This window comes from Pleurodeles waltl, chromosome 1_2, assembly GCF_031143425.1.
Source record: "Pleurodeles waltl isolate 20211129_DDA chromosome 1_2, aPleWal1.hap1.20221129, whole genome shotgun sequence".
NCBI lineage: Eukaryota > Metazoa > Chordata > Amphibia > Caudata > Salamandridae > Pleurodeles > Pleurodeles waltl.
Window position 1 is genome coordinate 1,027,522,651 of NC_090437.1, and position 13,915 is coordinate 1,027,536,565.

The window sequence follows — 13,915 nt, forward strand, 5'->3', positions numbered from 1 at the left end:
CTAGTTTCTAAACTCACCAGCCACACTCGCAAAGGAACTTTTGGTTCACTAGCACAAAAACATGCTTCCGCCACTTAACTTGCTGGTAGCTCTGGTACAACTTCCGGGGCATTATTACTTCTTGGTTGAAGGTGAGCTCCACAGGGGTCTGTTATTGCTTTCTTCCATGCACATAATCCTACGTGAGAGGTGCCTTTTGAAACTACTTTTCATATCACTGTATAATCAGTGTTGGTGTTATGGTTCATACTATGCAGGCAGGTTTTTATTGTTTATTTTATAGTACATAACACACAAAAAATCAGCATTCCAGAAATTGATCTCATTCCACGTGACTCAGAAACGGATCTACTTCCACTTCTTGTGCGGCGTCCGTATGCACTAACCAGTGGACTGACTGGCATCTCTGAAGAGCAGCAGACATTTCTTTTACTCATGGCTGTGCCCCATGCAAACACTCGTTTAATGCCTCTCTAATACTTGTAGCCACCTAATGTTAAATAGTTACATATCTTTCAACAAGCATCACAACAAAGCGATAAGCAAAGAATGAACGCATTCGAAGAAACAGACAAAGTCTTGCATACTATGTTGTCAAGAATACATTGCAAATGTATCGTCTTTCAAGCTGCTTCGTTTCCTGGCTAGTTCTACATAAGCAATTGCAGGGAGATGTCTTCTGTTGATTCCATTTGCATCTGCCCCACAATGTTGCTGGGTCCAGAAACATATAACCAAGCGCAGTGGCAGCTGGGGAAATTTGAAAATGGCGGGCCGTAACTTTCCAGATGTACGTTAAATGAAAAACATGCATATCTCTGTTCTGCTTTTGTTACTCCCATCTGTGCTTAGATTTCCCATTTTGGACTTAGAAACAGCATTCAGCTGCACTTTCCATTTCACGTTTTCGAGTGAGTGTATATTTTATATTTAAAGTAGGCGACTGCAAACTATAAAACATCCATCAACTGGTGATGGGATTGTTCCTGTAGTCATGGGTGGTTTACTTTTACTAAATTAGCAGTGCATGATGATGGCACTAGCTTACTCAGTAGAAATAGAAGATTGTCTTATAAGTAAATTAATTGCTTATAAATAATAATAATATCCAGTGCTTAATGTGTTAAAACAAAATTAGTGCAGGTGCCTAAATTGTTTATGCCGCCCATATTACCACTGGCACCACCCAATTTAATCTCTGGCACTACACACCTGCACTCTTGGTAGAGCTCAAATAGGGATTGCAGTGAAGGAGCAATCCCATCAAGCGACATTAAGATACATTTGATGAGGCGGGTTCAACTCCTTGAACATTCTTTAAAAATTGTGTCAAATAATGTATTTTATAGTCTGATTTTAACTTCACTTTGCTAATAAGTCTCTTACAGACTGAGAAATTTTGCCTCACCCATCACCATGATGTCACTGCCCTGGTTTGTGCCTCCAGGGCAAGGATTCTTTGACCGGTGCATGTGCAGGGCTGCACCAATCCCTCACACCAAAAAAAACACCCTAAGCATCTGTTTGCTCTTTTTGTTAAGCTGCTGGAATTTCCTTCTCCTTCTCCCCCGTTTTGGCATGTCAACACCTCTTATGCCCTCGAGAGGCAGCCGCCCATGACAGAGAGTTAACAGGCTGCCCTCGGTTACACGTCAACCACAACAGTGGCAAGCATTTGTGTAGGTGGGATCAAACACTTAGGTGGTCATTATGAACATGGCGGGTTGGCCCGGCGTTGGCGGGCCAACCTGCCACATAATGAACACAGTGAGGGCTGCCATCGACAGCCCTCACTCACTGCCAGGCTTCCTCCGTCAGGCAGCCTGGCGGCAGGTGGAAACATCATCCAACAGGGCAGCCGTGCTACCCCTCGGATAATGTTTCTGAATCCTCCCGCCTGAAAGGCTGGCGGAGGGGGTGCCCCTGCACTGCCCATGCACTTTGCATGGTCAGTGCAGGGGCCCCGTGCAGTGCCCCGTCGCGCAGGTCACTGCCCGATTTTCGTGCAGTGATCTGCGCGACGGGTGCAGCTGCACCAGCCGCACAGAGGCATTGGCGGCGGCTCCACCCGGCGAGGCCTTCCTGTGGGCCGGCGGGAGGGGATCCGGGGACACTGGCGGTCAGTGTTTTGACCGCCAGCATGAACATGGTGATTGTTACCACCGTGTTCATAATGAGGGCCTGAGTGTGTCCCTCTTAAACAATTTTACAATGTGTACTGAGCAGTAGATCTAGTTTTAAACTGTTATTTCATCGTCTAGCTTTTACCTCCCCCCAGCGATGCTCTGAACACTGGCCATCTCCTCTTCCCCTTCTTCCTTGCGTCTCTTAGATACAACCCTTTCTCTCTTTTCTTTGTATTTGCGGATTTTCCGTTGCCATGTATCCTTCAGTCTATCTTGTCTTCTTAACCCACAGTTCTTTGAATTCTGGGGCTTGTGCTTTGCTTTTCACCATTATAAATATGGGCAAAACAAATTCCACCTCAAAAAGTGGTGTTGGCTAAAAAGCCAAGACTGGTACAATGTGCCATCCCTGACATGGTGGCATGTGACACTATAGCTATTGCATCTACATGACCCTCTTCCATGAATCTGCCCCCAACTTTACCTATAAGCTGGTAAGCCTCTGATGCCTTATACCCTGATATACCCTGGATACATCTCCGCTATTCAAGCACAACAATGTTCATAGTCAGCAAAAGCAAGACTAAAATGGATCACATTATGCTCCTAGTGATGCCCTGATTACTGAAATAGTATGATTAAATGGAGTCACTGCTTTTATGTGCTACACCTGCCTCATGAGTTTTGATGAGCTAGGTCCAGCATTTCTTTTGGAGACTGTGGCAGTGATGGTTAAGGAAGCTGGGTATGCCCCAACCCACTCACCCTGTCCTCCTCCATGGAAAATTATATATTACAATCAAAACAATGAAACAAATAACACAAACATTGTTAATGCCCTGTGTAGGCAACAAGAATGTCAAAGTTGAAACAAATTATTGCAGGACGCCTCGTCTAGATTAGCACCATGCAAGTCAGCTGTCTAATTCCAGCTCGTCTATTTGGTTGCAGTGTAAAGGGTTTTCTACTGCTTGCTCAGATGTAGGAATTTTGACTTTTATGGCCTCCTTAAGGTTGGTCCAGAAGAGCCCATGTTTGCTTTTCTCCATAGGCCACTCCAAATAGGATCTACATGCCATGAGCGCCTTCAGTTTGTGATATCTGGCCGGTATAAGATGCTGTGGAATGGGTTCCAATAGTATCAAGATCAAGGAATCAGAATTTTCATGAAATAATCTGTGATGGGCAAAGTATAGCTCATAATGGCACCATTCACTTTGCACAAAATTTGGAGACAAAACAAAAATGGATTTGTAACTTTTTTCAATGCAGTTAATTATATTTTCGATGATGCCTTTTCCTGGAATGAAATGCCTCTCATGTTGACAAATCCGTATAGAACCATCCTCTTTTTGTAGGTTAGGTAGAAGGCAGTTTTTGACCCAATCTGAATCATGTTCACTATAGGAGACAAAAGCGTGAAAAAGCAAGTCCCTTTCAAGATCTTGGGTGGTCATCTTTTTTGTTCGATACTTGGTCCGCATCCACTGCCACAGCATCCTTATATACCAGGGCACATTGAAAAATCTACACAGGAAACACAGGCAGAGTATTAGGACCACTGTACTGGTAAGAATGGTAACAATCAAAAGAGTAGTATTGCAGGATAACTCTGATAAATGAAAATCTTTTAGTAAAGTTCCCCTGACACCGTCTGGATATTGACATTTGTAAGAGTTCAGCCAGCCACTCAACCTGTCAGGTGCTATGTTTCCTTGATTAATGAAGTCTCTCAAATCGCAGTGGCAGACAAATGGATTGTTTCCAGCATATATTGTTTTGACATTCATACAATTGTGTGAGGATTCGAATGATGGAGAGAAAATAGAATTCATTTCCACGTTCAGTATCACTAGGCTACTAAACCTGCTGCAGTCTGGGAGATCTGTTAGCCGGTTGAATGCAATATTCAGTTCCTCTAAGTATGTAAAAAGTCTCACAGCTTTTGGGATGCTTGTAATTTGATTGTTTTGCAAATTAAGCAATTTGATTTTTATGGGCAGACATTCAAAAACTGAATCGGTTAGACCACTTGATGACATGTTTAGTGCGACCAATGTCACTGGCCAGTAACATTTTCTGCCATTCTCATAGTATAAGAGATTCTCACTTATGTCCAAAACTGATAAAGATATCATACTGCTGGTCATTGAGCTCACCTTAGCCAGCTCTTCTAACTTGTTCCTTCGTAAATTCAGTGTTTCCAAATGAACCAAGCTACTACAGTTTTGAAAAATGACGTCAGTGATTCTGTTTTCAGAAACATCTAAAACATGGAATATATTGGTTTCTGGTGGACAGGGGAGGTGAACAATGTCTGAGTCTGATAATGTAAAGTCCTCGACAACCATCTCTGAATACATTCTATTGGGATAAATGCCATGATATAGAAAAACTTTCTTAGAAATGTGCTTCATTGCCAGTTTCTTCAATACACTGTTAGAGAAGTCAAATTTGAAATACAAATATTTATGCACCAATGTTAAGGAATAGATATATAAATATTCCACTGAGGAATTAAAAATAGATTGCAGGATAGTTCCAACATTAGCAAAAGACATTGTGAGGTTGCTGAAAATTAGAGTTTTTATCCTAGATAATTTGTTGATCTGTGAAATTGATGTTGTTGGATACTCACATGGGGTATCACATCTAATATTTGAGAGCTCTAATGTTTGGGAAGTGGTGAAGGCATCCAGCAAAGGGAGCAGTGAAGCCACACCTTTTGGGACAGCAATGTGGAGCTTCTTTGTGGTTACAGCTTGGAGGCTTCCCCGTTCGTAGCTAGAGAGATCCTCTAACCCTAAATAGAGAGTTTCCAGTTCCAAAGAACTGATTGCATCAAAATCTGATTTATGTATCTCTGTTGCACTCAAACGCAAATATTTCAACCTTGATAGAAAATGTAATTCCTTACAGAGGCTCATAGTTCTAAACTTGTTATAGGAAAAATCCAAATATTTCAGGTGCTGAACAGCATGAATAGAACTGCAGGTAAAACTCCGCAAGCTGTTGTGAGAGATATCCAAGTATTGCAAGTCTTTGTTCAGTGCAAAAATGCCTAAGTCAAGTTCTTCAATGAAATTATAAGAAATATTTATGAATTTGAGACCAGGCATATAACTGACATCCGAGAATAGAAGTGCAGATATGTTATTCTGTGATAAATGAAGGGCTATGGTCCGTGATGGCAGGTCCTGAGGCACATTTCGAAGTTGTCTCCCTGAGAAGTTGGCAACAAATTCTTCTCTTTCAGAGAATGCGCAAAGAAGCATCAACATAATCAGAAAGACTTTTGCAGCAATGCATACGATTTGCTCCATGGTTGACTCTTGCAAAGCTGATTTGATTTTCTATATTAAGTATTCATCTGTATTTCCTACAGAAAAAAATAAAAGTAAACATGTTGAAATTATTACTTGGTGTAGTATTACTTAAACAGTATGAATGTTATGAATTCTGTATATTGTCCTATTTTGTTTAAATCACTACACTAAACAAATCATAAAACCTCAACTCACACTAAGTCTATCTACATAATACCAAATCACCCAGAGACAACACTGCTGGACTCAGTCCTTCTCAGAACGCACATTCCAACATACCAACAGCAAATTGCTGCTGAGAAAATGAATTACCTCAATCCTATGCATACCTAAATACCTGCACTACATATTCACACATGAATGCACATATGTACACACACACAATGCTACTCTCCCAATATTCAAACTCGAAAAACATGATACCTCTATCTCACTGACCACCAAAATTGTTGTATTTACCTTAACTCGATGATCATAAAGCACAACCTCACATCAAATAACAGTGCATCTGGAACCCACACATAGAGGCACTTCATGCATCGTTTTTGATGTACACCCTTTATCTACAGTGCTCTGACCACTTGAAGCTGCCTCCTGCCAAAAGGAACACTCCCCAATAGACACCTAATAACTCCTCACACGTTTCAATCTCAAGCAACCTCAACACCATACCACATCATGATGTCCTTCACAAAACAATAATACCTGCACTTTCCTTCCATTCCCTTCATTTTATCCACCAAAAAACAATCTTCCCAACATAAGATATAACAGCACAACCACATATTTCCACACGTCAACCACCTTACATACATAGTGGAGTGCATACACATGCCATGTACATGTATATCAACAATCTCAGACCTGATTCGTAGCTCAAAAAAATACTCCCCCTCACATTCCAATCACATTCTCTGTTATTACAGGTTTGCAAAATATCTGACTTCCAAATATCTGTGTATAGAGAAGCCACGCTTCAAAATTCCCCACAATGATGATACTATACAGAGCACAGACGAAGTATTCTAACCCTACCTAAGATAAATACCAAGAATTCAAAATTTGACAAATCATCATCCTGTGTCATGCTTGAACAATACCCTGTGAAACAGGTTTCTCAGGGTCCTACATCTCTACAGCTTCCTTAGCAGAGCAATTTTCAACATCCCAAATTAGAAACATCAGGGGATGGAATTAGAAGGTTAAGTCCAGTTTTTAGGTGAGGTTAAATGGGAATTGAAAGACCAAGGTCAGTGAAGCACAGGAGCAAGACAATGAGTAGGACTCAACTTAGAAGTGTGATAGCTGGTACCCAGGATCAAAAGCAAAGACTGAAAGATATACCAATCAAAATTAAATCAGAACACAAGACCCTCACTTACTGCCTGTAGCCATAAGCGTTGGAGTAGAACAGCTAATGTAAATATCTATATTGAACAGCTTGCTCTAGCCACACAGAGCAAGCAGAAGAATTCAATTCCCACCATCCATACGTAGGAATACCACAGGGGAGAAACCTGATGGAAGAATGATAATCACAGACTAAAGTCTGTACAAAAAGCCAAGTAACTAGAGAATGCTGTTCTATACAAACACCCAATAGTAATATATTGTAAGGAGTCACTAAACTACCACTACTGACAACAACATTAAACAAGTTTATATTTTTTAAATAAAACATAGATAACATTTGTATCAGTAAACATTGTTTCATTTGCTACATTTTTAATTATTAACATTTTCTAGGAATTTGAAACAATCATAAATTAAGGGACTAATGGCACAATCTTCTTGGGTTCAGACATTTAGGTCATCATCAGTTATAGATGTAAAGTGGTGCTCAGTTGTAGCCCCAGCCGCATGATCAGTGTAAGAAACTAGTGATAACTAGAAAACATGATCCAGCCTTTTACAGGATTTCTAGTGCTAGAGCATTTTCATTCTTCCCAAGAATCAACACCCTTCGAGATTGATGAATCTTTGGACCCAGTAAGTGGCATGGTAGCACCATTAACACAATTTCAATACAAACTCTATTATTAAACACCATGAACAAGGTGGCCACAGAAGGAAAACTCCAGTCAAGAATACATTTAATGGATTTATTACAAACTCAAACTCAGAGTCTTATAGATAATATGCAAGACCAAGGGCCAGCTGTAGCAAGGCATTAGCGCCTCGCAAACGGCGAAAAACGCAGTTTGCGAGGCGCTAATGCCCGCACGCGATGCAGAAACACATTTTGCGAGTCGGAACCGACTCGCAAAATGCGTTTCCGACTCGCAAATAGGAAGGGGTGTTCCCTTCCTATTTGCGACTTGCACCGCGATGTAAGTTGATTTGCGACCGCAGAAGCGGTCGCAAATCAACTCGCAGTTACCATCCACTTGAAGTGGATGGTAACTCATTCGCAAACGGGAAGGGGTCCCTATGGGACCCCTTCCCCTTTGTGAATGATCACAAAATTATTTTTTCAGAGCAGGCAGTGGTTTAAAAAAAAAGGGCTGCAGATAGAAGAAAAAAAAACTGCTTTATTTAAAAGCAGTCATGGACATGGTGGTCTGCTGTCTCCAGCAGGCCACCATCCCCGTGAGTGCCCAGACTCGCTATGGGGTCGCAAACTGCGACCCACCTCATTAATATCAATGAAGTGGGTCTTTGCGACCCCATAGCGAGTCGCAGAAACCTTTCTGCATAGCAAATTGCGAGTTGCAAATTGAGAGTCGGAAGGACTCGCAATTTGCAACTCGCAATTTGCTTTCCACCTACATCTGGCCCCAAATTACAAGGATACATAATCGCCAAGTGTTGTCTGAGGCTAGGAAATAAGTTCAGATGAACTAGCATTAATAATATAAACATTAAAGAAGAACAATACATAGCAATAAAATAAATATTCGAGATACAGAAATTAAGCATTGCTCAGGATTAGCAATCATCAATCAATTGAATTTAGCAGAGTCATACATTTTTGCTGGGCACTGAGAAACCATACAACTAACGAAATAAGGTGGAGCGGAACACATGCGGACAAAAAACAAAAGCACAAAAAGGACAAAAAGAATTTGGAAAAAAAAAAATCTAGGACGGAAGGTTACTAGCTATGGTGAGCAAAAGATAGATAAAAAGGGAAAGCGTCAGCATGCCAGAAGCTCAATCAAGAGTTTTCTGAGGGGGATTTGAAACGTTTTCTAAGTCTCAAAGGGCAAAGGCAGAGAGGAAGATACCTTTCCAAGGGGGCACAGCATATGGGAACTCTTCATCAGCATTGGATATAGAACTCCAGAGATCTGCCCCCAAGTCCAGCTGGTCAACAGTATTTTAAATTTCATAAAACATTCTGATTCACCAATGATCTCAGTTCATGTTACGCTGAAACGGCATCATCCAATAATAATCAAACACATGATTCCAAGTTGAAACGTCTACATCTTTTCCCAAGTCTGTCATGGGAAAATCTTCCATCTGTGTGACTTCATGTAAGTTTGAAACAATTGTATACAATGTCAGTCCATGTTCCACAATGTCCTGCTCTCAAGGACACTACGATACATTCTTTCTATGTCTAAACAATAGGGACTATTACCAAAATCAAGTCTTTTCATGGGAACGTAGTCTGAAAGAAAACTCATGTTAAGAAAATAAATCAACATTTCCTGCATAGTCACAAAATTCAAGCTTCAACAGGCCTCACTTAGGATAACACAAAATAATTATAACAATACATTCAATGAACGTTTTAACCAGGATCAATAAGGGTGTCAACATCATTCCCACAATACCTCTTCCCAAGCTTCCAAACCACTTCAATGACTGAAAAACTACTACCTATAGCTTCCCATACACCTGTTGCTGACAATCATTTCCGGCCCTGTATCAAGTCAGTAATGTTTGCAATGTACTTTCTTGCCTCCTCACTATTGCGGGGTTTATACTTGTAGCACTGTTGTACATTATTTTGCATTTAACATTTTGCAAACTCTGCCCTCTTTAGTGAGGAGGAAGTCTAATGCAAGGATATTTTGCAAAACCATTGATCTCACAGCAACCATGTCTGTGTTTATTAACAATATGGCACCTGCGGTGTCTGTAGAAAACTTATCTACTATTGTTGTCTACTATTGTTGACAACTTTCTAATCTTGAAGTCATTCAAGATCACACCTATTGATGGAATTATGTCACCACAAATGCCTCCTACAATCTCTGAGGCACTAGCTCCTCTTTTGACTCTGGAGTTTAATATATTGCTCCCTATTGGATCATTAAAATGTTCAGCATGATAAATCTTTGCAAAAACTACTCCAGTGTAACATGTACAATACCAACCTTTCGATAGCTTGTAATATGCGTTCTTTCCATTTATGGAATAAACACCTGGTATAGTGGGGTATTGACCATTCAGCATTAAAGTCCAAATAATTGTAAACAAAAATACATGTCTACACTCACTAGTACCTACAAAATGTGTGTTAGTATTTGATCTAGGCCTATATATACATATCTTCCCTACATGTTGCCAATCTATACCCAGAAATCCTTGATTTCCAGACACTGTATATTTTGGATCTTTTTCTTAGTTCCTGTAAAACTACTCCCTCTTCTATCTTTGCTTTCATTGCTCTTTGTCTCTCCTCAACTTGCCCAATTAATTTCTTCTCTACTGAACTAAGGATACAGGTTTAATTGATCTGGTGTGCATATATTGTCCCAAATGTCAATGTAGGTGCAAAGAAAACTTCCACATTGTTAATATTCATTGCTTTTGCAATGTTACTCAAATATTTCATGATGGGGACAATTGAAAACACCAAATCATAATTTGAATGGAGGTACTGATAATACCTCTGCTGCTAAAACAGTGTTAATAACAAAATACAGGAAATTCCATAGATTAAGGGTAAGTTGTGATATGTGGTTCCCTCACTTAATGATGAATGCAACTGTGTGCATACAAAGCAATATCTAGTTTCCATGGTATCTACATATTCATACAATAATTTATAATACACATTTGCTGATAAATCACCTCTGGAACCATCACTGTGTAAATACTTCTCAGCACTATAAAGTGTGTTCTGATCTGCAATGACATTTGCTAAATTCGGTACATGCGTGGGTGCAAACGTTTCTGAATTATTTGCTACAAGCAAACTCAAACCTATGAGCAATGATATGATCATAACTGTCAGTACTGTTAAATCTATACATATGTATTTACATTTACTACCTCTATTGCGATTTTACTCCATGAATTCTCTAATTCCAGACCAAAAATCTGAATTCAAAAATCAAAAATGCAAAGTGGCACTGTCTCTTTTGAGTTCTTTTTATTTGTGAGCTAAGCAAAAAAAAAATCAGTTTCTTCAAATGCAATTATTCAAAAAATGTGTTGATCTTCTAGAAAGTTCATCAAGAGTCTTCTCTTCTTGCAAATGTTCAAAAAGCTTCTACTAAAAGTTCTAATGTCTCCAATAAAAGCACAGTTCGTAATCACTAATAATCACTTACAAAATTTAGGGGGTTATTCCAACTTTGGAGGAAGTGGTAATCCGTCCCAAAAGTGACAGTAAAGTGACGGATATACCACCAGCCGTATTACGAGTCCATTATATCCTATGGAACTCGTAATACGGCTGGTGGTAAATCCGTCACATTTGGGACGGATTACCACCTCCTCCAAAGTTGGAATAACCCCCTTAATGCCTTTTCCATCCATTGACAATGAGATTTCAAAGTTCAGCTCTAATGCAATTTCAATCTCAAGAATGTTCAACTGGATTCGAATTGTTAACACAAAAAGTAGCAACTCCTCTTCCCAGTCATCAGCAGAAAAATATGTCCCTTCAGGCGCTGAGTACTTTCGGCTTGGCACTCTTTGTTGCTTTGACCTTCTGTTTAATCAACTCTCAGTATCACTGTCACTTTGAGTCGACTCTTCAATTTCTTCAACAATAGTGTAGAGCAATAACAGTTTTCTCTTTATGTCAGTTGTCTCCAAGTACAGCTCTATTACTTACAGCAATTTGTCCTTAGTCAGCATCCAAGCTATCATAATGTCAACTGCACCATTCACTGTTGTTGACTCACTCAGAACCCCATCAGGCCTTGCTGTAGCAGTCACTTGTCCAACCCCAACAGCTAGAACAGGTGCTGTTTCATGTAGGGGACTTAGAACTTTATTAATATGTCTCCATGCCCTCAGTTCGGGAGACCAACATATCTCACAGCTGAAGCTGTCACTAGGACCACCCGTGAGGGCCTTTCCAACACGTTGCAAATACATTTTCCTTACAAGTTGTTTAATCAAGACCCGCCAGGACATAGGTCATGACACAGTTTCTGCTGTGGTTGTACAGTAGCATCTCCAACCTGATGGAACAAAGAACGCACCATGTCAGCCAGTCCGTTCAAATATTCCAGCACTAAGTCATCCGTAATGTTCACAAGCGCATTTGCAGGCACTGCTAGCAATCTCACGACTTTCCCAAAGATAATCTCATGTGGAGACAATCCTGTCTTTCTGTCAGGTGTGCTGCACATACTCATCAAAACAAGAGGCAATGCATCTGGCCATTTCAGTGTTGTGGATGCACATATTTTCACCAATTCGGACTTCAAAGTTCCAATAATCTGTTCTACCAGTCCTGAAGCTTCTGGTCTATAGCTGCAATGCTGTCTTCGCTCAACTTGTAATGCTGCACACAACATTTTTAGGACCTCACTGTTGAAATGAGTTCCTTGGTCTGATTCTAGAGAAATTGGAAAGCCGAAATGTGGAATCAACTCTCTAAGTAATAGCTTTGCTACTGTGAGACTAACATGTCTCCGAGTGGGATACGCTTTGACCCAGTGGGAGAAAATGCTTACACTGACTAAGACATATCTCAGTCCATTGCACACTGGCAGTTTGATAAAATCCAGCTCCATTCTGTTGAGTGGTCCTCCTGATCTACCAGCATGACTCCTTGTAATAACTGTGTGTTTTCCTACATTCATCTGTTGGCATGTGACACATTTGTGACATGTGGCTTTAGCAGCCACTCTCAACCTAGGGATAAACCAACTTTGTCTGAATGCTTTGATCATTGCATCTCTACCTTTGTGTGATAATGTCTTGCCATAGGAGACAATAAACTGTTGGGTAACACTGCTCTCTATCACTTGAAACCCAAACATCATCTTCAATTCTCTTAACACATCCTGATCTGATCCAACTTTGCTCAGTATATCCTTGTGGAGTTTGGCACCATGCCAAAACATGGCTGCCGAATTTGAACACAAAAATAAATTTAGTTCCTTTGTGTAATGGTATGGAAAAAAATACTTGGCAAAGGTCAATTACAGTAAACCATTCTGCTTCGCAGGAAATCTGAAATAAAATTACTGCTAGATTCAGTAATACGGGACAACATGGAACAACAGTCTTGTTCACTTTTTTCTGGTCTTGAACTATGCAGTACTTTCCATTGGGCTTCTGCAATCCTAAAATAGGTGAGTTACATGGACTTCCCAATATCTCTTTTAAGATACCCTACTCAATCAAACAATTAATCAAAGAGGTAATTCCACCAAATGTCTCTGGTGACATTGTACAGGGGTGTTTTTGGATACACAGTACTTGGCTTCACTGTTATTTTAATAGGCTCAACTCCTTTGATGAGTCCCAACTCTTTTCCTGAAAAATTCCAAACTTCTGTTGTCACCATTTCTTTAAAACTTTGGGCAAATATTACATGTCAGTACTGGGTACAATGTGACACCCAGTACTGCTATACAATTTTACAGGGCACATCTTACTCATGTGTCTGAATCGCTATTCTTATGGGTATGCAGCTAACGGAACAATTGATCTTATGCTGCAGATCACATCCTAGTAAGCTTACAGGACTTAAATCACAGACCACAAATTGGTGCTGGACATACTCTGTTACAGGGTTTGTCAATTGTTTATTTGCAGCTCCTACATCCTGGATTCTCTTTCCAGAAAGGGGCAAATTTGGTACTTCAGCTGTTCTGGCAGTGGAACATGTAGCTCCTGGGTCGACCAAGATTGACACATCATGGCCCATAACATTAGCATTTACATAGGGATCACGATGATCTACTTCTAAGGATGCACCTATCGTGCAGTCATCATTATCAGAACTATCAGTTTGAAAAATTTCTGAAAATTCCTCATTTCTCAGATCAATTAAGGGAAACTGTGATGCTATCTGATTCCCATTAGCATTTAACATTGGATTCATGTTTGGTTGGGAAACAATAATTTTCTGCTGCGTCGCTGTGGCTTGTAGTACTTGCAGTACTGCTATCCAGGGGACACATTCACATTTTGTACTCAGGGTCTTTGAACTCTTTAAACTTGAACTTGATTATAGCCTTGCATCTGAGCCAGCTCCAGCATTATGCACTTGATTATTCATATTATCATATGAACACTCCCTCTGCCACTGACCTAAAT

At 40.1% G+C, this 13,915-nt stretch overlaps 1 protein-coding gene across 4 annotated transcripts in view; it reads right to left on the reverse strand.

Annotated features, from left to right (window-relative positions):
• Positions 1 to 239: 239 nt before the first annotated feature.
• Positions 240 to 13,915, reverse strand: part of LOC138247579 (toll-like receptor 6) — a 90,938-nt gene continuing 77,262 nt past the window's right edge. For 2 of the 4 annotated variants that reach the window (XM_069202104.1, XM_069202105.1), the window contains exon 2: positions 286 to 5,505. In XM_069202104.1, coding sequence (XP_069058205.1) covers positions 3,041 to 5,449 — 2,409 coding nt within the window. In that variant the 5' untranslated portion in view covers positions 5,450 to 5,505 and the 3' untranslated portion in view covers positions 286 to 3,040. Of the gene's footprint in view, positions 5,506 to 13,915 lie in introns of all 4 variants that reach the window. The other 2 variants (XR_011194586.1, XR_011194585.1) reach the window with 2 other exon arrangements.